Raw genomic sequence first — 27,573 nt, forward strand, 5'->3', positions numbered from 1 at the left:
CCCTGCCAGATATTGTATTCCTCTTATAATTTCTAGTATGTGCAAACAAGCTGTGTAGGAAATGTTCCATGTTTATTCTAGCTGCATTATAAACATACAATAATTATGATCATTGACCATCTAATACCGAAGCTGTGTTAGAATACTCGTATTAACCTGCACTAACTATATGTGACAGAAATTGAGTATGTAGTATGCTTATTGGTCATCGTATGGATATAGTTAGTATACCAAATGTTCCCGGATGTCGCACTAAATTCGCCAAAATACGAAGTATACAGGCAGTGGACAGTATTTCTGTGCTTTTAGGGCCCATAATGGAATTTCTTCTGAAAATGGGCGTGGCTTCACAAACATTTCAGATTTGAAAGAGTGGATACAAATTCATTGCTTTAACTAGTTATGGCAAATGTTAACATGTTGAGCAATGTAATAAAGTAATTACTTTTAAAAGAAGTTACATTACACGTTATGTTGGCTGACAATTGATTAGATATGCTATCTCTTATGAAACACATTATGTACCGGTATGTTGCTAACATTAGCTACCTACTAATACATTGAACTTGCCAGGCATTATATTAACTATATGCTATTTAACTAACTACGCAACATGTGTTGACTTGATTATTCAGGATTATTCCAATTTCATAGCGCAGAATAACGCTCAACACCTGTTGAATATGACCGGTGTCAATATTGACAGTAAACAGGCACAAAAAAAAGCGTATTTAAATTGTTGCCAGCAGCACAGTTAGTCACCAACGCTCTGGATAACACAAAACAGCCTAACCAACTCTGCTAGAGCGAGTAGTCTGACATTCTGAGCAAACTCTGGCACAAATTAGTCATTTGTTAACAAGCTAGCAAGAGGTTGCATAGCAACAGTATTAACTTCCGGTACAGGCGAAGCCCTAGTACCTTCGTTTACAGTATACTAAAATGAACTAATATTGTGTAGTATACACTATCAGTCAAAAGTTTTAGAACACCTACTCATTCAAGGTTGTTTTATTTGTACTATTTTCTATGTTGTATAATAATAGTGAAGACATCAAAACTATGAAATAACAAGGAATCATGTAGTAACCAAATAAAGGGGGGGGGTATACAGATGATAGCCAAAAAAGTCCAACTCCATATTATGGCAAGAACAGGTCAAATAAGCAAAGAGAAACAACAGTCCATCGTTACTTTAAGGTCAGTCAATAAGGAAAACTATCAAGCACTATGATGACACTGGTTCTCGTTAGGACCACCACAGGAATGGAAGACCGAGTTACCTCTGCAGCAGGAGGATAGGAGGGATAAGGTCATTAGAGTTACCAGCCTCAGAAATTGCAGCCCAAATAAATGCTTCAGAGTTCAAGTAACTGACACATCTCAACATCAACTGTTTAGAGGAGACTGTGACTCAGGCCTTCATGAACGAATCGCTGTAAATAAACCACTACTAAAAGACACCAATAATAAGAAGAGACTTGCTTGGGCCAAGAAACACAAGCAATGGACATTAGACCAGTGGATTTTTGGTTCCAACCGCTATTGCTTTGTGAGATGCAGTGTAGGTGAACGGATGATCTCCACATCTGTATTTCCCACTGCAAAGCATGGAGGAGGTGTTATGGTGTGGTGGTGCTTTGCTGGTGACACTCTGTGATATATTTAGAATTCAAAGCACACTTAGCCAGCATGGCTACCACAGCATTCTGCAGTGATTCACCATCTCGTCTTGTTTGGGCTTAGTGGGACTATCATTTGTTTTTCAACAGGACAATGACCCAACACACCTCCAGGCTGTGTAAGGGATAGTTTACCAAGAAGGAGAGTGATGGAGTGCTGCATCAGATGACCTGGCCTCCACAATCCCCCGACCATAACCAAATTGAGATGGTTTGGGATGAGTCGGAGCACAGAGTGAAGGAAAAGAAGCCAACAAGTGCTCAGCATATGTGGGAACTCCTTCAAGACTGTTGGAAAAGTGTCCAGGTGAAGCTGGTTGATAGAATGGCACGAGTGTGCAAAGCTGTCATCAAGGCAAAGGGTGGCTATTTGAAGAATTTCAAATATAAAATATATTTTGATTTGTTTAACACTTTTTTGGTTACTACATGATTTAATGTGTTATTTCCTAGTTTCGATGTCTTCACTATTATTCTACAATGTAGAAAATGAAAGAAAAACCCTTGAATGAGAAGGTTTTCTAAAACTTTTGACCGGTAGTGTATACTCATTAAGTATGTAGTATACAGTACGTTGGTATGGGTATTCGAGCATAGCTCGAGTATGAAGGAAGCGCATCTCCCCTAAATATCGCAGAAAGACATTCCCAGACCCACCCATCCAGCGATAAAGGGGAGCCGTTTTTAGCAGATACTCCGTGCAACAAGTTTTAAATGCCAGGTTTGTCTTAGGTTATTGACATATTTAGATTTTAATTTGTAAAAAAAAAAAAATGCAATCCAGAATGCAATATTATGTCCATTTCAAATTATGAAATTCATATTTCTAGCGGAACTAGTAATTGAGGTTTGCACATTTACCCGGATGAGATAGCGGATGGACTAAGGAGAAGAACGCACGGTGAACGACGGAGGGAGATTTGAGAAGAAAAAAACAATCATTTACCTTGTTGAATTGTTTATTTGGTTTCTTGCAAAATGGAAGATTTGGACAAAGACATACGATCCACTGCGAGAGGTTTTCATTGCATCCTATGCAATGTGAATGTACCCAATAGTAAGTGAATGTCGTCGTTTTGCTATTTGGTTGCAGTTAACGTTAGCTAGCTATCGGCTAGCCACAAACCAACCAGATATATGGCTTACTTTATAAGATAGCTAACTAGTTCATTACTCTGTCGGCTGTAAACTAATCAGCCAATCGTACAGGTGGCTAGGACAGTAACGTTAGCTAGCTAACCTTTTAGAATTTCTATGATATTTGATCAATTTCAGTTTACAGAAGTAGATACCTACAGTAAATGCTTAGCTAGATATATGAATTCATGACAATTGATACGGACGCTGGCTTAGTTTTACACATGTCTGCTGGATAATCTAACGTTGTGCATATCAGTTTTGTGACCAATTTTCTTTACTGACTGGAAAACACTGAATCTACAGAGGCCAGTCTGGATGCCCATGTGAAAGGGCGAAAGCATGTGAAGCTGAGCACAGTGCGGGCGACTCGGAAGGCTCAGGTGGAGAACAGTGTGTTTGTCAGTGGGATCAAACCGGATACAGCTCAAGCTGACCTTGTAGACTACTTCCAAAGGTTTGGACCAGTGTCAGAAGTCATCATGGACAAAGACAAGGTGAGCTCTAAGTAGTTGGAGTGCTGATCTAGGATTGGGGCCATTGTCAATATCATCTTGATGCCATCTCTTCTCTCAATATTATATTCTCTCAATCAGAAATTGAAAAGATGGCGGCATATACATTGTCAGATTACTTCATGGCGCAAATTTAGCATTTGCTAAATTCCAAAGTTCCACCTGCAACTAGCCATGGGAGTTTAGAAAACACTGGTACCTTCCAAGCTGAATTAAGGAAGTATCGGCAAGTAAAGGTTGGCTGAAAAATAATGCCTGATGGATTGAACATCCCAAACCATAATTATTAAAGGACAACTCTTTCATTAGTCCATTGTTGATATAGTCCCAAAATGTGTTGCATGTCATCAATCAAGTTTTCAAGATAAGTAACTTTCAAAATAAAGAAATCAGGCAGATTTCTGTATTTTGAAAGTTAGACCTCTTAAACTTGATTGCTGACATGCAAAACATTTAATGGTAGGATAATCCATTGCTTTATAAAGGTTTTTTCCATAGCTAGCTGGGGAGGAATATTCTTTGCAGTATTCTTATGGACCCCCAGCCCAAACAGTTGGTTGACACAAGCCTCGGACATACCCCTTGTCATATGTCTATAATCCATTGTCTTCTGTCCACAGGGTGTGTACGCTATTGTGGAATTCAGTGAGAATGACAGTCTGCAGGCCACGCTGTCCCGGTTAGAGCACGACATGAACGGTCTGAAGCTGCGGGTGAAACCCAGGGAGAACAAGGAGTTCAAACTGATCCCTAAAAAGAGGCAGGATTCCAAGAACCTGCAGCAGATACTGGAGCGGCTCACCAAAGAGCTGTGCCAGACTGCTTCGGTAAGTGTTCCTTAGTTTAGTGTCCCTCCTCATTTCATGTTCCATGACTCTCTCTGTCTGATATGCGCTATTAATGTAGGGAATGATAAAAAGGGTAAGTATCAAAGTGCTGATGGATATGATGTGTTGTTGAAGTGGTTCTCTGTCTCCAGGTGAATGAACAGATGCAGAGTGTGGTGGAGCGATTCCAGTTGGGGGAGAATGAGAAAAAGGCCAGAGAGTTACTAGTGCAACTGCTCCAGGAGGTGTTTACAGAGTTCTTCCCAGGTAGGCCAACTTTCATTGAGCCCAATCATGTAGCTTGAAGTACAAATTGCCCCTAACCACAGATCAAGGATCAGATTACCTCCAGTCATAATCTTAACCACAAGGGGGATGAAAAATAGCTGACCCCCGTGTCAGTGATTAGGTGCATAAATGATGGCCTTTGATGTTTGTGTGTGGTCTTGGTACAGATAGTCAGATCCTGGCCTTCGGTTCCTCCGTCAACACATTTGACATCCACTCCTGTGACTTGGATCTTTTCCTGGACCTGGACAACACCAAGGTGTTCCAAGCTCGGGCCAAGAATTCTTCTGAACAGGTGTGGTGGTGTCAACTTTTATAGCGTCTCCATGTATTTTAAATGACCCATGCTATCTCCAGCACTCCTCTTCCTCTGATGTCCTCCAGGCAGGGGAAGGCCCATCGGACGACACCCGCTCTGAGGACTCCATCCTGTCCGACATCGACCTCTCCACTGCCTCGCCGGCTGAAGTGCTAGAGCTGGTGGCGGCCATCTTGAGAAAGTGCGTCCCTGGGGTGCACAAGGTCATGCCGGTCAGTGGCGCTCGCCTCCCTGTGGTTAAGTTCATCCACAAGGAGCTCAACCTCCAGGGGGACGTGACCATCAATAATAGGTCAGCCTATACAATGCTACTGTCATAATTAAATAGTACGAGTCATTTAATGCATCTCTATTGCTACTGTACTGTGTATGGCCCAGAACCAAGCTGACCACTACCCCTTTGTCCTAGAAACCTAATAATGATCAGAAAAGTCCCAGAGAGCAACTCTTAGTACTTTGGGTATGAAGATAAGCACGACGGGCCACAATGTGTCCCCCCACCAGCCAACCTTCCTAATCTTAATCTGTGTCCCCCCACCAGCCAACCTTCCTAATCTTTTCCTAACCTTCCCCTCAGACTGGCGGTGAGGAACACCCGTTTCCTGCAGCTGTGCTCAGGGCTGGACTCCAGGATGCGCCCTCTGGTCTACACCGTCCGCTACTGGGCTAAACAGAAGCAGCTGGCTGGTGAGTGGCCTTCACAGCTCCCCTGTAGGAGAGACTAACATCATTTTAGATCAAACACCATTTTGAACAGTATTCAGTAGGGGTCAGCAGAACCTTGCTTGTGGACTTTCTGTGACCTTTTTTTTGTCTACAGATGATATGGTATTATGCCTCTTAGTGCTACATGCTTGTCTTAACTGTTTTGTCTCTCTGGTGTTTCTCCCGTAGGTAACCCCAGCGGTGCTGGACCCTTGCTGAATAACTATGCTCTGACACTGCTGGTGATCTTCTATCTGCAGAAGTGTGACCCTCCTGTTCTCCCCACGTTGGACCAGCTGAAGGACATGGCCTGTATGTACTACTTCCTGTCTGCACCTCTTCCTGTCTGCACCTCTTTAAAGCTCATCACAAATGGAACATGCATGACCTTAACACGCATCTCATCTCAAGGCATTTCTATTCTGAACAAAAAATCTAAACAACATACAACCTGTGTGGTGAGTATGCTAGGCCACGGAAGAACTAGGACAGTTTCAGCTTCCAGGAATTGTGTACAGATCCTTTAGATGCAGGGCCATGCATTATCATGCTGAAACAGAAGGTGATGGCAGCGGATGAATGGCAAGACAATGGGCGTGAGGATCTTGTCATGGTATCTCTGTGCATTCAAATTGCCATTGATAAAATGCAGTTGTGTTCGTTGTCCGTAGCTTATGCCTGCCCATACCATAACCCCATCGCCACCATGGGGGCCTTCTGTTCACAACGTTGACATCAGCAAACCGCAAGCCCTCACGACTCCATACACGTGGTCTGCAGTTGTGAGGCCAGTTGGAAGTACTGGCAAATCCTCTAAAACGACATTGGAGACAGCTTATGGTAGAGAAATTAACATTAAATTCTCTGGCAATTCTCTGTTTGTTTTTCTCACTGTTCTTCTCTTCCTCTAAGGTGAGGAGGAAGAGTGCGTGATCGAAGGCTGGAACTGCACCTTCCCCAGTCAGCCCATTGCTGTGCCCCCCAGCAAGAACACCCAGGATCTGTGTAGGTTACACCAAAATATTGCATGAAAAATACATCCAACCATGCAGGGGAAAAAAGGATGGGCAGCATTCAATTATTTATTTTATATATATATACACACACAAAGTATTGTCAGCCACCAATTGTGCAAGTTCTCCCACTTAAAAATATGAGAGGCCTGTAATTTATCATTATAGGTACACTTCAACTATGACAGACAAAATGAGCAAAAAAAATCCAGAAAATCACATTGTAGGATTTTTATGAATTTATTTGCAAATTATGGTGGAAAATAAGTATTTGGTCAATAACAAAAGTTTATCTCAAAACCTTGTTATATACCCTTTGTTGGCAATGACAGAGGTCAATTGTTTTCTGTAAGTCTTCACAATGTTTTCACACATTGTTGCTGGTATTTTGGCCCATTCCTCCATGCAGATCTCCTCTAGAGCAGTGATGTTTTGGGGCTGTTGCTGGGCAACACGGACTTTCAACTCCCTCCAAAGATTTTCTATGGGGTTGAGATCTGGAGACTGGCGAGGCCACTCCAGGACCTTGAAATGCTTCTTACGAAGCCACTCCTTCGTTGCCCAGGCAGTGTGTTTGGGATCATTGTCATGCTGAAAGACCCAGCCACGTTTCATCTTAAATGTCCTTGCTGATGGAAGGAGGTTTTCACTCAAAATATCACGATACATGGCCCCATTCTTTCCTTTACAAGGATCAGTCGTCCTGGTCCCTTTGCAGAAAAACAGCCCCAAAGCATGATGTTTCCACCCCCATGCTTCACAGTAGGTATGGTGTTCTTTGGATGCAACTCCGCATTCTTTGTCCTCCAAACACGATGAGTTGAGTTTTTACCAAAAAGTTATATTTTGGTTTCATCTGACCATATGACATTCTCCCAATCTTCTTCTGGATCATCCAAATGCTCTCTAGCAAACCTCAGACGGGCCTGGACACGTACTGGCTTAAGCAGGGGGACACGTCTGGCACTGCAGGATTTGAGTCCCTGGCGTCGTAGTGTGTTACTGATGGTAGGCTTTGTTACTTTGGTCCCAGCTCTCTGCAGGTCATTGACTAGGTCCCCCCGTGTGGTTCTGGGATTTTTGCTCACCTTTCTTGTGATCATTTTGACCCCACGGGGTGAGATCTTGCGTGGAGCCCCAGATCGAGGGAGATTATCAGTGGTCTTGTATGTCTTCCATTTCCTAATAATTGCTCCCACAGTTGATTTCTTCAAACCAAGCTGCTTACCTATTGCAGATTCAGTCTTCCCAGCCTGGTGCAGGTCTACAATTTTGTTTCTGGTGTCCTTTGACAGCTCTTTGGTCTTGGCCATAGTGGAGTTTGGAGTGTGACTGTTTGAGGTTGTGGACAGGTGTCTTTTATACTGATAACAAGTTCAAACAGGTGCCATTAATACAGGTAACGAGTGGAGGACAGAGGAGCCTCTTAACTTCTTGCGTCGAGCAATCCCGTATCCGGGAGCGTAATCATAGCCTCAAGCTCATTAAATCAAATCAAATTTATTTATATAGCCCTTCGTACAGCAGCTGATATCTCAGTGCTGTACAGAAACCCAGCCTAAAACCCCAAACAGCAAGCAATGCAGGTGTAGAAGCACGGTGGCTAGGAAAAACTCTCTAGAAAGGCCAAAACCTAGGAAGAAACCTAGAGAGGAACCAGGCTATGTGGGGTGACCAGTCCTCTTCTGGCTGTGCCGGGTGGAGATTATAACAGAACGTGGCCAAGATGTTCAAATGTTCATAAATGACCAGCATGGTCGAATAATAATAATAAGGCAGAACAGTTGAAACTGGAGCAGCAGCACGGCCAGGTGGACTGGGGACAGCAAGGAGTCATCATGTCAGGTAGTCCTGGGGCATGGTCCTAGGGCTCAGGTCCTCCGAGAGAGAGAGAGAGAAAGAAAGAGAGAAGGAGAGAATTAGAGAACACACACTTAGATTCACACAGGACACCGAATAGGACAGGAGAAGTACTCCAGATATAACAAACTGACCCTAGCCCCCCGACACAAACTACTGCAGCATAAATACTGGAGGCTGAGACAGGAGGGGTCAGGAGACACTGTGGCCCCATCCGAGGACACCCCCGGACAGGTCCAAACAGGAAGGATATAACCCCACCCACTTTGCCAAAGCACAGCCCCCACACCACTAGAGGGATATCTTCAACCACCAACTTACCATCCTGAGACAAGGCTGAGTATAGCCCACAAAGATCTCCGCCATGGCACAACCCAAGGGGGGGCGCCAACCCAGACAGGATGACCACATCAGTGAATCAACCCACTCAGGTGACGCACCCCTTCCAGGGACGGCATGCGAGAGTCCCAGCAAGCCAGTGACTCAGCCCCTGTAATAGGGTTAGAGGCAGAGAATCCCAGTGGAAAGAGGGGAACCGGCCAGGCAGAGACAGCAAGGGCGGTTCGTTGCTCCAGAGCCTTTCCGTTCACCTTCCCACTCCTGGTGTAGGTATGTACGGCAGGACCAAATCAGAGAGATAGGTAGGAGCAAGCCCAAGTAATGCTTTGTAGGTTAGCAGTAAAACCTTGAAATCAGCCCTTGCTTTGACAGGAAGCCAGTGTAGAGAGGCTAGCACTGGAGTAATATGATCAAATTTTTTGGTTCTAGTCAGAATTCGAGCAGCCGTATTTAGTACTAACTGAAGTTTATTTAGTGCTTTATCCGGGTAGCCGGAAAGTAGAGCATTGCAGTAGTCTAACCTAGAAGTGACAAAAGCATGGATTAATTTTTCTGCATCATTTTTGGACAGAAAGTTTCTGATTTTTGCAATGTTACGTAGATGGAAAAAGCTGTCCTTGAAATGGTCTTGATATGTTCTTCAAAAGAGAGATCAGGGTCCAGAGTAACGCCGAGGTCCTTCAGTTTTATTTGAGACGACTGTACAACCATTAAGATTAATTGTCAGATTCAACAGAAGATCTCTTTGTTTCTTGGGACCTAGAACAAGCATCTCTGTTTTGTCCGAGTTTAAAAGTAGAAAGTTTGCAGCCATCCACTTCCTTATGTCTGAAACACATGCTTCTAGCAAGGGCAATTTTGGGGCTTCACCATGTTTCATTGAAATGTACAGCTGTGTGTCATCCGCATAGCAGTGAACATTATGTTTTCGAATAACATCCCCAAGAGGTCAAATATATAGTGAAAACAATATTGGTCCTAAAACGGAACCTTGAGGAACACCGAAATTTGCAGTTGGTTTGTCCTCTGACAAATCATTCAGAGACAAACTGATATCTTTCCGACAGATAAGATCTAAACCAGGCCAGAACTTGTCCGTGTAGACCAATTTGGGTTTCCAATCTCTCCAAAAGAACCATAACGCAACGTTAACTATTCATGAAAATCGCAAATGAAATGAAAGAAATATATTCACTCACAAGCTTAGCCTTTTGTTAACAACACTGTCATCTCAGATTTTCAAAATAAGCTTTTCAACCATAGCTACACAAGCATTTGTGTAAGAGTATTGATAGCTAGCATAGCATTAAGCCTAGCATTTAGCAGGCAACATTTTCACAAAAACAAGAAAAGCATTCAAATAAAATCATTTACCTTTGAAGAACTTCGGATGTTTTCAGTGAGGAGACTGTTAGATAGCAAATGTTCATTTTTTCCAATAAGATTATTTGTGTAGGAGAAATCGCTCCGTTTTGTTCATCACGTTTGGCAAAGAAAAACCCCCGAAAATTCAGTCATTACAACGCCATTGCAACTTTTTTCCAAATTAACTCCATAATATCGACAGAAACATGGCAAACGTTTAGAATCAATCCTCAAGGTGTTTTTCACATATCTATTCGATGATAAATCATTCGTGGCAGTTGGGTTTCTCCTCGGAAGCAAATGGAAAAATACACACAGCTGGAGATTACGAAATAATTGCGACGGAGGACAACAAGCGAGCACCTGGTAGATGTAGTGTAAAATGGTCAATCTTCCAATGATATGCCTACAAATACGTCACAATGCTGCAGACACCTTGGGGAAACGACAGAAAGTGTAAGCTCATTCCTGGCGCATTCACAGCCATATAAGGAGACATTGGAACACCGCGCCTTCAAAATCTGGGGCACTTCCTGTTTGAAATTTCATCTTAGTTTCGCCTGTAGCATCAGTTCTGTGGCACTCACAGATATCTTTGCAGTTTTGGAAACGTCAGTGTTTTCTTTCCAAAGCTGTCAATTATATGCATAGTCGAGCATCTTTTCGTGACAAAATATCTTGTTTAAAACAGGAACCTTTTTTTATCCAAAAATTAAAAGATCGCCCCCTAAATCGAAGAAGTTACAGGTCTGTGAGAGCCAGAAATCTTGCTTGTTTGTTTGTAGGTGACCAAATACTTATTTTCCACCATAATTTGCAAATCAATTCATTAAAAATCCTACAATGTGATTTTCTGGATTTTTTTGGCTCATTTTGTCTGTCATAGTTGAAGTGTACCTATGATGAACATTACAGGCCTCTCTCATCTTTTTAAGTGGGAGAACTTGCACAATTGGTGGCTGACTAAATACTTTTTTGCCCCACTATGTGTGTGTGATATATATATCCCTTTAGCAGACACTTTTATACAAAGCAACTTAGTCAGTCATGCGTGCATACATTGGTGATCCCTGGACTCAAACCCTCTATCGTGGTGTTGCAAGCGCTATGCTCTACCAACTGAGCTACAGAAGATGTTAGAATATCAATAATAGAATTGAAGATGCCATTTTATCCATTGATTTCTTTTAGATTGAACAATGGCTTGAAGCTTCCTCTTTTTTTCTGTAGGTGCCCTGCTGTCAGGCTTCTTCTCCTTCTATGCCCAGTTTGACTTTGCCAGCTCTGTCATCTCCATCAGGGAGGGCTGCTCTCTCCCTGTCACCAGCTTTCTTAGCCGAGACAAGGTAAAGGGGGAAGGGGAGGCCATGGAGCAGGAGAGGTCCTCAGGCCCCAAGTTGGGCCCCCTCAATGTGCTGGACCCCTTCGAGCTGCACCACAATGTTGCGGGCAACCTGACTGAGCGCAGCCAGAGGAGCTTTCAAAGGGAGTGCCAGGAGGCAGAGAAGTACTGCCGCAGCCTGCAGTACATGCGCAAGTCCACCAAAGGTAAGGTGTGGGGCCTGGTGCGCCTTTTCACCCCCCGGGACGAGGGCCCTCACCACCACAAGGGGGCTGAGGGGGCAGAGCGGGAACTAGCCATCAGCATCCCCTTCAAGGCGGCGTCGCTCCCCGAGGTGGTCCGCAGCCAGCTGCACTCTGCCGGGGACGGCTTCCGCTTGCTCTGGTTCCAGAGGGTGTGCTCTGCTGTGGAGGGGGTGATTCAGGGAGTCCTTAAGTGCAGCCTAACTAACACTGGCATGGGGGAAAGCACTGGAGCTGACGGAATGGATACTGCGTCTCCAATTGGCAAATCGACAAACGACCACGGTGGGAACGCCAGCCGCCTTGCCTCCAGTGACTGCAGCCCACAGAGCAAGGACACCCCAGGAACCAAGAGACACCTGCTGTCCTCTGAGAGCAGCGGTGACTCCGTGTCCCCGCAGGGCAAGAGGCCCAGGTTGGACAGTTACATCGGGTCCCAGCCCGGTTCTCCACACTGGACCTACATCCAGAGGCACAGGGTGTGGGCGGGCCGGCGGAAGGTAAGGAGGGAGCTGCTTAAAGGGGGAATGGACATGGACTCCAGGCCAGAGGGCAGCAGTGTGGAGCTGGAGACCCAGGTGACCAAGCACATTGTGGACAAGGAGCCAGAGGACAAGGAGCCGCTGGAGTTCCAGGTTCAGGCCCAGGTGGTGGGCGGCACAGAGAGCACCAAGGCCGTGATCAAGTTTCGACCCTCTGCCGATGGTGCCGGACTGTTCCAGGACTTCTTTCACTTCCTGGAGATGTTCCTGCCCAAGATGGCCGACACACTGATGGGGAAGACTGGGTAGATGATGTCAGATGATGTCAGATGACGTCAGACTGTTTTGTAAAAGGGTTGTGTGGGTTCTGATAATCATCACTTTTCGTTTTTTCTTCTGAATAGTGGAAGAGTGGTTGAAACTGGCCACTTTGCACTATTTTCATATTATGGGAGATTTTTTGTTGTTGATAAAACTAAAGGAGTTGTCTCTTCCGAAAACGGATCTGACCAAGATGGCTCTGAAGTGTTATGAAAGAGCTTGAGTAATGGCTTTGATAAATCCATGAAAATATTGTGAAAATTGATTGTGCGCTGTCATGCTATTAAGTTAGGTATGTTTTACTTGTTTTAGATTAGGGTTGGCAAGTGCCCTGCAGCAATGCACTCCTTTGTATTGTTTCAGTGATTTGTTTAGTTTGACATCTTGTTTCATTGGGGGGGGTTGAAGGAAATTAAAGGCTATTGAATGCTGTTCTCAACAGTTGGAATTAAATGAAAGACATTTTATCAAGTGATGGGACAACTTTTTTTTTTTTTTTTTCACATGCCGACTTTTGCCCTTTGTCTTGGCGCCGTTGTGCCACAGAATCTATCCAATGTTTAACTATTGGACAAGCTCCCATGTCCATAAATCACAATGGTAGGCTGTCTACCTAAGGTCTCCAGGGGGACTTGCCTGTTTATGATGTTACACAGGTCATAATTACATGGTGCATGCATCATTGACCCTCTGTCCACCATTGAAACAGCCTGGCAGACACAGGTCTATGCCAGGGGAAGTGTGTTTACTGGAAGCCTGGTCCAGATAGGCCTCTTCTCATACGACTGAGACCAACAACTGCAATTGCTCAGGCAGATATGCTGCTTTATTACCTAGGCTATCTGCCGCCATAGTTGGCAGTGGATAGGTGTAGTGCTGGGCGGTATGGCCAAAATATCAGCTCACGGTACTTTTTAAAAATGTTGAAGGTATTTGATAGTATTTTATGTTTTTAAATTATATTGTTTGCAGCACTCATTGTCAAGTTCCAAACTGCCCCTGGAAGCACCATCAGAGCGATAACTGTTCGTCAGGGGGCTTCCTGAAATGGGTTTCCATGGCCGAGCAGCCGCACGCACACAAGCCTAAAATCACTGTGCTCAATGCCAAATGCCGGCTGGAGTGGTGTAAAACTCACCGCCATCTGGATCAGTGGAAATGCGTTCTCTGGAGTGATGATATCATGCATCACCATCTGGCAGTCTGACAGATGAATCTGGGTTTGGCACATGCCAGGAGAACGCTACCTGCTCCACTGCATAGTGCCAACTATAAGGGTCTGGGGCTGTTTTTCATGTTTCAGGCTAGGCCCCTTAGGCCCAGTGAATGGAAATCTTAACGCTACAGCATACAATGACATTCTAGACGATTCTGTGCTTCCAACTTTGTGGCAACAGTTTGGGGAAGGCCCTTTCCTGTTTCAGAATGACAATCTTTTGCACACACAGCGAGGTTCATACAGAAATGGTTTGTTGAGATCGGTGTGGAAGAACTTGACTGCCCTGTACAGAGCCCTGACCTCAACCCCATCGAACACCTTTTGGTATGAATTGGAACGCCGACTGCTAGCCAGGCCTAATCGCCAAACATCAGTGCCCGGCCTCACTAATGCTCTTGTGGCTGAATGGATGTTGGATCATCCCTGCAGCAATGTTCCAACATCTAGGGGAAGGCCTTCCCAGAAGAGTGGAGGCTGCTATAGCATCAAAGGGGGACAAACTCTATATTAATGTCCATGATTTTGGAATGAGATGTTTGACAAGGTGTCCACATACTTTTGGTCATGTAGTGTAGCTACTAGAACCATGCTATCACTGAAGACTGAAGTGACCACAGAACAAAATGTACTGTAGCATGTTTAGTACATGAAACAAAGCCTAAAGGCTCTGTCACCATTGCACTCATCATTCCTGCACTGTCTTTGAAGTCTGTTTTGTCAGTACATCAAAGACTCATAGAAGCCCTGCTTGTTAGATGTTTTACACATGTCCTAGTACTGCTGTCAGAACATAAGGCTGGAAGAAATTGAATAAGAAATTGAGTCTTGCCATATAGCAAAATATTAGCTATTGTCCCCCATGATCTGTCCCAACGATGACGTCCAACAGGGAACATCCACCATTTTCTCTTAATTGCTTTTGTAGATGAGTGTATATTATATGCAGACTATCGCAATGGAGAATGATTTCATGTAGGCTAATTGCTCAACCATCGTCAGTTTCATGGAGCTCTCTGAGTAATCAATACCATCACGAATTGATTCTGCTTCTGAATCTTTTAACGTTCTTACGTAATTGTTTTTTTGTTTGTTGTGACACTAGCGTCAATCTTTAATTAGGGGGGAAAAAACACCTAATTTAATATTCGGTGTCATTGGTGTCCATGATACAGCCACTGCGTCAATTTGTTCCCCAGACACCCTACATTCCCACTGATTCAGATCAATGGCATCAATTAGTCCTAACTCCCAACAGACTGAGTAAATAAAGTTACCCATGGAAATAAGGTTTATGTGGCTGTCTTTTCTGTCTTAAACAGATATATCAGGTGGCTTTCTATTGGTTTAATTAGTCAGATCTTTTCAAGAAGGGGTGTGGGTTAATTGCTTCTACAGGCAGACTGGCTTTGTTCCTCTGTGGAGATGACATCTGTTGCGAGGGAATCAAAGCAACGTTTCTCATCCACAGCTAGCAGAACTGAAGGCTGTATACGTAGAGGGTTTTACGTGTAAGAAGAGTGAAGCATTTTTGGACACATAAGCTACAAATGACATACTGATCGGAAGGCATGTCTTACTCTGCCAATATATTCTCTCCCATGTGTGGTGACTCAAGGATTATGTTCCCCACATTAAATGGAAAAACCCTGGGAAATGCCATCTCATTGTTTGGTTACTGTTATGCGGTAGTGCTTCTGAGTGACTCGAGGGCTTTTCAGGGCATTTCATGTATTCATAAATTATTGCACTAAACAGACAGTGATATCCATTGATGAAGTCAGCAGTGCAAACAGACCGGGTTGACTGGATCACTGGAAAGCACTCTGTTCACATTAGTGGCTGCCTCAATCAGAAGATAATGCTAAATTAACCTTGCAATACTACTGGAAGGAGTCAGATTTCTCTGGGGAGACATCCATGAAATGAAGCGCGTGGGCTTCTTTCTGTGCATTAGTCCTCCCTCTACTATGCTACTATGTTTGGAAGCAGCAAGTGTCATGAGTACAAAATAGGGTACAATCATATTGTCTCGTCTTCAAAGCGAGAGGTTTTTCAAACAGAGGATTTTGGTCTGCCTTCTAACATGCATACTAACATAGTATTAGCATATCTGGTATTCCATGGAATACATATTTATATTTACATACAGTACCAGTTAAAGTTTGGACACACCTACTCGTTCAAAGGTTTTTCTTTATTTTTTTATTATTTTCTACATTGTAGAATAATAGTGAAGACATCAAAACTATGAAATAACACATGGAATCATGCAGTGAACAAAGAAGTGTTATACAAATCAAGATATATTTTAGATTCTTTAAAGTAGCCACCCGTTACCTTGATAACAGCTTTGCACACTCTTTGGCATTCTCTCAACCAGCTTCACCTGGAATGCTTTTCCAACAGTCTTGAAGGAGTTCTCTCATATGCTGAGCACTTGTTGGCTGCTTTTAATTCACTCTGCGGTCCAACTCATCCCAAACCATCTCAATTGGGTTGAGGTCAGGTGATTGTGGAGGCCAGGTCATCTGATGCAGCACTCCATCACTCTCCTTCTTGTTCAAATAGCCTTTATACAGCCTGGAGGTGTGTTGGGTCATTGTCCTGTTGAAAAACAAATGATAGTCCCACTAAGCGAAAACCAGATGGTATGGCGTATCGCTGCAGAATGCTGTGGTAGCCATGCTGGTTATTTGTGCCTTGAATTAAAAATAAATCACTGACAGTGTCACCAACAAAGCACCATCACACCACCTCCTCCATGCTTCATGGTGGGAACCACACATGCGAAGATCCTCTGTTCACCTATTCTGCATCTCACAAAGACACCGCAGTTGGAACCAAAAATCTTAAATTTGGACTCATCAGACCAAAGGACAGATTTCCACTGGTCTAGTGTCCATTGCTCATGTTTCTTGGCCCAAGCAAGTCTCTTCTTCTTATTGGTGGCCTTTAGTAGTGGTTTCTTTGCAGCAATTCGACCAGGAAGGCCTGATTCACGCAGTCTCTGAACAGTTGATGGTGAGATGTGTCTGTTTCTTGAACTCTGTGAAGCATGTGTTTTTTTGTATTTTTTTTTGTACCATCTTTGAAATGCAAGAGAAAGGCCATAATGTATTATTGCAGCCCAGGCACAATTTAGATTTGGGCCACTAGATGGCAGCAGAGTGTGTGCAAAGTTTTAGACTGACCCAAATAACCATTTAATATCGGTTCAAAATTTTGGATCAAGACTGCCCAAATGTCCCTAATTGGTTTTCAAGTTCATAACTGTGCACTCTCCTCAAACAATAGCATGGTATTATTTAACTGTAAATTGGACAGTGCAGTTAGATTAACAACATTGTAAGCTTTCTGCCTATATCAGATATGTCTATGTCCTGGGAAATGTTCGTGTTACTTACAACCTCATGCTAATCGCATTAGCCTACGTTTTCTCGATCGTCCTGAGGGGGACCCACCAATCCTGTAGAGGTTGTTAAAGTAATGATGGACTGTCGTTTCTTTTTGCTTATTTGAGCTGTTCTTGACATATTATGGACTTAGCCCTATTTTGTAAAATACCATCTTCTGTATACCACCCCTACCTTGCCACAAAACTAATTGGCTCAAACTAACTAAGTAGGAAACAAGGCACACCTGTTAATTGAAATGCATTCCACGTGACTACTTCATGAAGCTGGTTGAGAGAATGCCAAACGTGTGCAAAGCTGTCATCAAGGCTAAGGGTGGCATCTTTGAAGAATCTCAAATATAATTTTTTGTTGTTGGTTACTGCATGATTCCATATGTGTTATTTCATCGTTTTTATGTCTTCAGTATTATTCTTCAATGTAGAAAATAGTAAAAAAGAACCTGGAATGAGTAGGTGTCTTGACTGGTAATGTATATTTATGTAAAGTAAATGTCATGTTCACTGTTAAAGAAGGATCATCAGCACATACGTTGTTATTAGTTACACCTGTAATTGAGTAATGGGCACACCAACATTCGTAACAAAATGTGATGCGTGGTTGTGACTGAGTTGTATTTGCTGCCTTCTTGGAGTGCATTAGCCTGAGACTTATCTGGAGGAGTTTATTGGTTCTAATGAGCATTGGAAAAACTCAACTGTTTGCCTTTTCGTTATTTTCTGTTACTTCTGAATGTTTACCCGTGGAGACGGCAATCGGGTGAGGAGATGAGTTTGCCTTCTGCCTGTTGTTTCTTGTCATTGACTTTTATTGCGAGTTGGGTAAACAGAAAGAGTCAGTAGATTACTATCACGGGAGAACGGACAAGTTGTAGTGGGATACAATGTGCTTTTACTGCTATCCCATAGGCCGGATGTGAGGGGTGCAAGAGAAAGGTACAGTGGGGCTCAATTATTGACACCCTTAATAAAGATGAGCATAAATGGCAAAAATAAATCTATAATATTATTGTATTCTCTTAAATGTATACTAATACAATTGCTCAGAGAAAGATTTTGTTTAACAAATCAAATCAAATTTTATTTGTCACATTTAGTTAGTTACATGGTTAGCAGATGTTAATGCGAGTGTAGCGAAATGCTTGTGCTTCTAGTTCCGACAATGCAGTAATAACGAACAAGTACTCTAACTAACAATTCCAAAAAACTACTGTCTTATACACAGTATAAGGGGATAAAGAATATGTACATAAGGATATATGAATGAGTGATGGTACAGAGCAGCATAGGCAAGATGCAGTAGATGGTATCGAGTACAGTATATACATATGAGATGAGTATGTAAACAAAGTGGCATAGTTAAAGTGGCTAGTGATACATGTATTACATAAGGATGCAGTCGATGATATAGAGTACAGTATATACGTATGCATATGAGATGAATAATGTAGGGTAAGTAACATTATATAAGGTAGCATTGTTTAAAGTGGCTAGTGATATATTTACATAATTTCCCATCAATTCCCATTATTAAAGTGGCTGGAGTTGAGTCAGTGTCATTGACAGTGTGTTGGCAGCTGCCACTCAATGTTAGTGGTGGCTGTTTAACAGTCTGATGGCCTTGAGATAGAAGCTGTTTTTCAGTCTCTCGGTCCCAGCTTTGATGCACCTGTACTGACCTCGCCTTCTGGATGACAGCGGGGTGAACAGGCAGTGGCTCGGGTGGTTGATGTCCTTGATGATCTTTATGGCCTTCCTGTAACATCGGGTGGTGTAGGTGTCCTGGAGGGCAGGTAGTTTGCCCCCGGTGATGCGTTGTGCAGACCTCACTACCCTCTGGAGAGCCTTACGGTTGAGGGCGGAGCAGTTGCCGTACCAGGCGGTGATACAGCCCGCCAGGATGCTCTCGATTGTGCATCTGTAGAAGTTTGTGAGTGCTTTTGGTGACAAGCCGAATTTCTTCAGCCTCCTGAGGTTGAAGAGGCGCTGCTGCGCCTTCTTCACGATGCTGTCTGTGTGAGTGGACCAATTCAGTTTGTCTGTGATGTGTATGCCGAGGAACTTAAAACTTGCTACCCTCTCCACTACTGTTCCATCGATGTGGATAGGGGAGTGTTCCCTCTGCTGTTTCCTGAAGTCCACAATCATCTCCTTAGTTTTGTTGACGTTGAGTGTGAGGTTATTTTCCTGACACCACACTCCGAGGTCCCTCACCTCCTCCCTGTAGGCCGTCTCGTCGTTGTTGGTAATCAAGCCTACCACTGTTGTGTCGTCCGCAAACTTGATGATTGAGTTGGAGGCGTGCGTGGCCACGCAGTCGTGGGTGAACAGGGAGTACAGGAGAGGGCTCAGAACGCACCCTTGTGGGGCCCCAGTGTTGAGGATCAGCGGGGAGGAGATGTTGTTGCCTACCCTCACCACCTGGGGGCGGCCCGTCAGGAAGTCCAGTACCCAGTTGCACAGGGCGGGGTCGAGACCCAGGGTCTCGAGCTTGATGATGAGCTTGGAGGGTACTATGGTGTTGAATGCCGAGCTGTAGTCGATGAACAGCATTCTCACATAGCTATTCCTCTTGTCCAGATGGGTTAGGGCAGTGTGCAGTGTGGTTGAGATTGCATCGTCTGTGGACCTATTTGGGCGGTAAGCAAATTGGAGTGGGTCTAGGGTGTCAGGTAGGGTGGAGGTGATATGGTCCTTGACTAGTCTCTCAAAGCACTTCATGATGACGGATGTGAGTGCTACGGGGCGGTAGTCGTTTAGCTCAGTTACCTTAGCTTTCTTGGGAACAGGAACAATGGTGGCCCTCTTGAAGCATGTGGGAACAGCAGACTGGTATAGGGATTGATTGAATATGTCCGTAAACACACCGGCCAGCTGGTCTGCGCATGCTCTGAGGGCGCGGCTGGGGATGCCGTCTGGGCCTGCAGCCTTGCGACGGTTAACACGTTTAAATGTCTTACTCACCTCGGCTGCAGTGAAGGAGAGACCGCATGTTTTCGTTGCAGGCCGTGTCAGTGGCACTGTATTGTCCTCAAAGCGGGCAAAAAAGTTATTTAGTCTGCCTGGGAGCAAGACATCCTGGTCCGTGACTGGGCTGGATTTCTTCCTGTAGTCCGTGATTGACTGTAGACCCTGCCACATGCCTCTTTTGTCTGAGCCGTTGAATTGAGATTCTACTTTGTCTCTGTACTGGCGCTTAGCTTGTTTGATAGCCTTGCGGAGGGAATAGCTGCACTGTTTGTATTCGGTCATGTTACCAGACACCTTGCCCTGATTAAAAGCAGTGGTTTGCGCTTTCAGTTTCACACGAATGCTGCCATCAATCCACGGTTTCTGGTTTGGGAATGTTTTAATCGTTGCTATGGGAATGACATCTTCAACGCACGTTCTAATGAACTCGCACACCGAATCAGCGTATTCGTCAATATTGTTATCTGACGCAATACGAAACATCTCCCAGTCCACGTGATGGAAGCAGTCTTGGAGTGTGGAGTCAGCTTGGTCGGACCAGCGTTGGACAGACCTCAGTGTGGGAGCCTCTTGTTTTAGTTTCTGTCTGTAGGCAGGGATCAACAAAATGGAGTCGTGGTCAGCTTTTCCGAAAGGGGGGCGGGGCAGGGCCTTATATGCGTCGCGGAAGTTAGAGTAACAATGATCCAAGGTCTTTCCACCCCTGGTTGCGCAATCGATATGCTGATAAAATTTAGGGAGTCTTGTTTTCAGATTAGCCTTGTTAAAATCCCCAGCTACAATGAATGCAGCCTCCGGATAAATCGTTTCCAGTTTGCAGAGAGTTAAATAAAGTTTGTTCAGAGCCATCGATGTGTCTGCTTGGGGGGGGGGTGTATACGGCTGTGATTATAATCGAAGAGAATTCTCTTGGTAGATAATGCGGTCTACATTTGATTGTGAGGAATTCTAAATCAGGTGAACAGAAGGATTTGAGTTCCTGTATGTTTCTTTCATCACACCATGTCACGTTGGCCATAAGGCATACGCCCCCGCCCCTCTTCGTACCAGAAAGATGTTTGTTTCTGTCGGCGCGATGCGTGGAGAAACCCGTTGGCTGCACCGCTTCGGATAGCGTCTCTCCAGTGAGCCATGTTTCCGTGAAGCAAAGAACGTTACAGTCTCTGATGTCCCTCTGGAATGCTACCCTTGCTCGGATTTCATCAACCTTGTTGTCAAGAGACTGGACATTGGCAAGGAGAATGCTAGGGAGTGGTGCACGGTGTGCCCGTCTCCGGAGTCTGACCAGAAGACCGCCTCGTTTCCCTCTCTTTCGGAGTCGTTTTTTTGGGTCGCTGCATAGGATCCACTCCGTTGTCCTGTTTGTAAGGCAGAACACAGGATCCGCGTCGCGAAAAACATATTCTTGGTCGTACTGATGGTGAGTTGACGCTGATCTTATATTCAGTAGTTCTTCTCGACTGTATGTAATGAAACCTAAGATGACCTGGGGTACTAATGTAAGAAATAACACGTAAAAAAACAAAAAACTGCATAGTTTCCTAGGAACGCGAAGCGAGGCGGCCATCTCTGTCGGCGCCGGAAGTAGATGTGTAGTCGTTATATTTGTGTAGTCGTTATATTTCTCAAAAAGAACGGGTCAAAATGATTGACGCCACTGTTTTCAATACCTCACCTTGCGAGGATAACGGCACCGAGTCTTTTTCTAGAATGTTTTATGAGATTGGAGAACACATTGGGAGGGATCTTAGATCATTCTTCCATACAGAATCTTTCCAGATCCCTGATATCCTTTGTCTACTGTAAAATATACTGGTGGATCTTTGATGTTATTGGGCCTAATTTTGCTTCCACTGGTCCTGGGGCCCTTGTTAAGGTCAACGGCATCATTCTCTATACCCAGTACCCAGATATTTCAGCCCAAAACCTGGTTGCCTCTGCCAGGAGGTTGAAACTTGGCCACAAGTGGATGTTCCAGTGAGACAATAACCCCAAGCACACATCAAAATTCACAAAGAAATCCACATTTCCAGTCTCAGGACTTGAAACCCATTGAAAACACTTTGGGTTTCTACAGCACAACGGCAGAGTCATGTCATAAGTGTAAAACTAATAATGACGCAATAATCCATGCTTTCTGGGAAGTCTGAAAATTGTGGGCGGAGCTAGAAAGTTTGCTGTCAAAAAGGTGTTACAATGTAAACTTACTTTTAATCCGTCGGTCTGCATATTTCAAGACATGGCTTATGTGGATGTAGTGAGATACCCAACGGGCTGGACTCATCACAAAAACAAAAAGTATACTAAATATGTGGAAATCAATCAATCCGCCGTCATTAACACAATGGAAAATCAAATGATTAAAAAAAATATTGAAATAGCATGGGTGACAAAGAAAAACAAATTGATACAATTTAAGGTCCAAGTGGCAAACAATAATGCAGGCACTAAGGGATGGGGGTGTGAACAATGCGGGTCTGGGCAGATGAGATGTAGTCGTTGTTTGTGTGCGTCTGTAAGTTTTTCGTATACATTTGAATATGGAGTGGATTTAAAACATCTATTTTAAAAATAGAATACCTGTGGTTTGAATTGAAGAGGGCAATCTATAAGCGCAGACAAAGGATATCAAGGATCTGGAAAGATTCTGTATGGAGGAATGGTCTAAGATCCCACCTGACGTGTTCTCCAATCTCATAAAACATTCTAGAAAAAGGCTGTGTCATTATCCTTGCAAGGGTAGGGTGCTGGAATATGGAAAACGGGTGCCAATCAATTTTACCCCTATCTTTTTTAGATTGCTTAGTATTACTTATTAAACCAAATCTCTTTCTCTGTATTAATATAAAATAATATACATGTTCAGTTTTTTTGAGCATACAATATAGCTCAGTATTTGTTTTTTTATACACTTTGCTCATCTTTATCAAGGGTGCCAATAATTAGTGACCCCTCTGTACAGACGCTAGAATTTTTTATTTGTATACCTAATTCTTGAGGGATTCTCTTTACTCAATATGGTAAAAATGTGATTAAAATGTAAATGATATCTATATATCATTTAGCATCAACAATGATCCTGGTATTGACATGTTTCTTATTGCTTTTCAGGCTAGATAAGAGGGGTACACTTGGGGATGAGTAGTCGCAGACAGAGAGATGAGGCAGGATAAACTACGTATAGACATCACAGTCAACTTCTCAGACAAACATTTTTAAATCAGGAAATAGTCTTCATGTCACACACACATAAGAATGTGTGCACTTTCACATGCAAAATAATGTACGCACTCACACACCACTCTTTCTGCATCCTCCATTCATCTTTGCCTCAATCCTGACTAGTCTCCTGGTCCCTGCTGCTGAAAAACATCCCCACAGCACGATGCTGCCACTAGCATTCTTCACCATAGGGATGGTGCCAGGTTTCCTCCAGACGTGATGCTTGGCATACAGGCCTTAAGAGTTCAATCATGGTTTCATCAGACCAGATAATTTTGTTTCTCATGGTCTGAGAGTCTTAAGGGACCTTTTGGCAAACTCCAAGCGGGCTGTCATGTGCCTTTTACTGAGGAGTGGCTTCCATCTGGCCACTCTACCATAAAGGCCTAGTTGGTGGAGGGTTGCTGAGATGGTTGTCCTTTTAGAAGGTTCTCCTATCTGCACAGAGGAACTTTAGAGCTCTCTTTAGAGCTCCTTGATCAAGGCTCTTCTCCCCCAATTGCACAGTTTGGACGGGCGGCCAGCTCTAGGAAGAGTCTGGTGGTTCCAAACCTCTTCCATTTAAGAATGATAGCGGCCACTGTGTTCTTGGGGACAATTTCTTTGACCTCATGGCTTGGTTTTTGCTCTGACATGCACTGTCAACTGTGGGACCTTATATAGACAGGTGTGTGCCTTTCCAAATCATGTCCAATCAATTGAATTTACCACCGGTGGACTCCAATCAAGTTGTATAAACATCTCAATGATGATCAATGGAAACAGGATGCACCTGAGCTCAATTTCGAGTCTCATAGCGAAGGGTCTGAATAATTATGTAAATAAGGTATTTCATTTCTAAAAACCTGTTTTTGCTTTGTCATTATGGGGTATTGTGTGTAGAATACTATTACGCAATTGCTGTGACTCGGTCTCAAATCAAGTCTCAGCTCCCCTTTATCCCACCCAGGGCAATGGCCTCTGTTTATTCTAGACCTTCATGGTCTACTGTTCACATGACGCCTATGTCCCTACAGTCCTTATCATAGGGTATTCATATCAGTCAACTTGTTCAATTCAATTCAAACAACTTTTATTCCTGAGAGGGAACTTCATGTGTGGTGACGGAGCGGTACACAGAACGTAGAACACATCAACGTAGAACACAAAATCATGTGCGGTATTAGAGGATTAGAAGCATTATATGCAATCACAGGTTATACACATCTATATTTTCTATGATAACGTAGAGATGTGTACAAAATAAATGTGTGTGTGTGTGTGTGTGCTCTGAGGCTGTATTTTTATATGATCAGACTAACATCCATATTATTAATCTGTGAGTAGTCTTTCTTCTGACCTCTCACTCCACCAGGTCACATGGAGACTGCATCATATAGTCATTCTATCTATAATGCAATCTGGAATTATGTAGGTGTAGGCCTACAGAATTACTGCTATTTTGGGTTTATTTTTTCCCCTCGGCTGGTGTATTTTATAGGCTACCTCATATGAATAATTCAACAAGAAATGACTCATTAGGGTCATTCATACATACACCTACACCGATATGGGTGCGTTTATGACCATTTTACACGTTTCTCGGCAATTGCATATACAAAGACTTCTTGGCTATTCTTCTCTTATACATAACTGACTTATTCAGGTAAGTATGCAACAAAGTTATCAATGTAACGTTTCTTGAAGAAAAACATAAGCCTAGTTTTGATATTAAATTAAAGAATGTAGGCTTTTATGCACTGGCCTATCCTGTTACCAAATTACACATGGATCTAAATTCCCATTAATTACATTTCCACAGATGAGACCAGAGTCAATAGAGACAATTTGAACACCGATTACAATCTCCTGAGCAGCGACTCATTAAAACAAATACTCCAGATTAATTTACACAAACTCCTCCTGTAGGCTGGTATTGCTGAATTCCTGCCCCATCCCACTGGGCACACTTGTTGAATCAACTTTGTTTCCACGTCATTTCAATTAACTTAGTCATCAAATCTCATTTTATTTGTCACATGCGCCGAATATAACTTTACCGTGAAATGCTTACTTTACAAGCCCTTAACCAACAAGTAAATTATTACGTTACAAACAAAGTCCCACCATTCACTCCTAAAGATCATTCTAAATATGAGAACTGGAGAATTTTCATTGCAATGCAGAACCAGGCGTCGAATAGTGAATGGAGGGATTAGTTTGGTATTCAACTTTCATATTTACGTTTTTTTATCGGCCCATCCACCACTCCCCCTCTTCGGAGGACAAAAATAACTTCATTTTTTGTTACGTGTACATTCTACAGACATTTTTACATACATTACACTTTTTTTACACAGTAGTTACATAGAAAAAATATAGCAATTCGTTTTTTTGATGGACTGTAAAACTAAGATATTAGGGTGGTTGTTTTCAAACCACAGGGCATGACTCGAAACTCCCCGAGTAGCACGTAAGAAATGGAGGCTAGCAGCAATTTATATTGATTGGTTTGTTACTTTTAGAGCTTTATAGCTAGGCTACTTTGCAATTTTGTGAACGATTAAGTAGTATCTCTGAAACGCAGACTCACAAAGTTACGTAAAACACACTTGTATTCGGTGCATGTTGTGCTGCAAACAAAATGAGAATGAACGCTGTGTGCTACTATTTGACGAATCACCGCACTATTTCCGCATAAAACATTAAAATCGTCGCAATATTATTGCATAAAACTGATCCATCACCGCAGTATAAAAACAATCAAACAATCACTGCCCAGAAAGCAAAATTATGTTGAAAATATATATACATATATTATTTTCCAGACATTTAAATCCGGTGTATTTTACCTGAATTAATGGTGAAAATACGTTTTTTTCCAGATGTATTTTCCAGATGTTGAAAATATGTCATTTACAGACCTTGAAAATGCATATTTTTCGGGTCATTGATTCTAAGGCCAAATTTCAACTGCTGTATATATTCTCAATGAAGTAAGTATTATATCACAATCATATTTGTTGAAGCCTCTTAATATACTGAAGATTGCAACATAATATTTATTATTGTTATCTGTTACATGCACTTTAAGCTTTAAAACTGGCAGCAATGATGTTCAAAGTAGTCCAACCTACAGAATAAACCAACAGACCACTTCAACTACAATAACATTCTCAGTTACAGAATTACAATTACATATATATATATATATATTGTTGCTATGACTGTGATATCTTGTTGTTTATTTACCTTTTACCTGTTTATTTAGTTGAATGCACTGACTGTAAGTCGCTCTGGATAAGAGCGTCTGCTGAATGACCAGAATGTAAATGTGAAAACAAACACTTGCTGGGTATTATTCTAATGAGCTGCGCCCCAAAACAAGTACTTTGGTCTGTGCGGACCTGATCAAGATCTGAACGAATCATAGACGTCTATGCTATGTTTCACAAGTTTGAACATCACAGTACAGTATGGCACAGTTTAGTACAGTAGAGCGCAGTAGAGTATGGTATAGTACGGTACAGGACAGTAAAGTTTTATTCAGTAGAGTACAGTAGAGTATAGTTTAATTCAGTAGAGTGCACAACGATAAAGTAGAGTACATTAGAGTAAACTAGGGTACAATACAGTACACTATACATGTATTTTATTTACCCTACTCTACTGTGCTATTCTGTATTGTGCTGTACTGTACCCTACTTTTCCTTAATGTACTGTGCACTGTACTGCAATGCACTGTGCTGTGCTGTACTGTATGAAAGAACCCCTCAACTCACCGAAGGTGCAAACATGAACCATTGACTAGCAATGATTGCCTGAGGAACTCAAGGGGTTCCTTGAGAATCTCCAGGGTTCCTCAAGTCACCACTAATTCTAAGAGTGTACTGCATACGCCTACCCCTTCAAAAAATACAAATAATTGTGTGCACAGTGTGCTATTAGCGTGCTAACAATCATTAAGACAGACTGGTGAAATGACTAGCATAGCTAGCCATCGCTAGCATTTACTTGTTGAAGTAACTTTTGAATGTAATGGAGTTGATTGTAGCCTCTTCACTTTTGGAGATCTGTAGAAATTGGTCTTATCCTGTACCCCGATAACATATTTAGCAGCGCTCTGGTTGACCTATTTCTGATACACTTTTACAGTCACCGATGGCAAATCTATAATGCCTTGCCAGTCGATACGGGCTATACTACGGTAAAAATAAATGTTTAAATCTACATTTTTCCAAGTTCACTGATCTCAGATGGCAGCGCACATTTAGTGAGATATGGTGTGAATTCTGTAAACTCTATACAAGTTAATATAAACTTTTCTTTTCACA

At 42.9% G+C, this 27,573-nt stretch overlaps 1 protein-coding gene across 1 annotated transcript; it reads left to right on the forward strand.

The window, feature by feature from the left end:
• The first annotated feature begins 2,539 nt into the window (after positions 1 to 2,539).
• On the forward strand, positions 2,540 to 13,564 carry tut1 (terminal uridylyl transferase 1, U6 snRNA-specific). The gene is made up of 10 exons (XM_024386744.2): positions 2,540 to 2,739; positions 3,126 to 3,316; positions 3,955 to 4,161; positions 4,314 to 4,428; positions 4,617 to 4,744; positions 4,834 to 5,060; positions 5,346 to 5,455; positions 5,663 to 5,785; positions 6,386 to 6,478; positions 11,281 to 13,564. Exons 1-10 carry the CDS (start codon positions 2,661 to 2,663, stop codon positions 12,423 to 12,425), a joined length of 2,418 nt encoding a protein of 805 aa, XP_024242512.1. The 5' UTR covers positions 2,540 to 2,660; the 3' UTR covers positions 12,426 to 13,564.
• Positions 13,565 to 27,573: the final 14,009 nt, after the last annotated feature.

This window comes from Oncorhynchus tshawytscha, linkage group LG24 (genome assembly GCF_018296145.1).
Source record: "Oncorhynchus tshawytscha isolate Ot180627B linkage group LG24, Otsh_v2.0, whole genome shotgun sequence".
Lineage (NCBI taxonomy): Eukaryota > Metazoa > Chordata > Actinopteri > Salmoniformes > Salmonidae > Oncorhynchus > Oncorhynchus tshawytscha.

What these genes read in the sequence shown, in the direction of transcription:
- tut1 (XM_024386744.2), top strand. Translation starts at nt 2,661, where the DNA reads ATGGAAGATTTGGACAAAGACATACGATCCACTGCGAGAGGTTTTCAT. An exon ending in TCATCATGGACAAAGACAAG is followed by an intron (nt 3,317 to 3,954) that starts GTGAGCTCTAAG and finishes TTCTGTCCACAG; the next exon opens with GGTGTGTACGCTATTGTGGA. An exon ending in GACGTGACCATCAATAATAG is followed by an intron (nt 5,061 to 5,345) that starts GTCAGCCTATAC and finishes CCTTCCCCTCAG; the next exon opens with ACTGGCGGTGAGGAACACCC.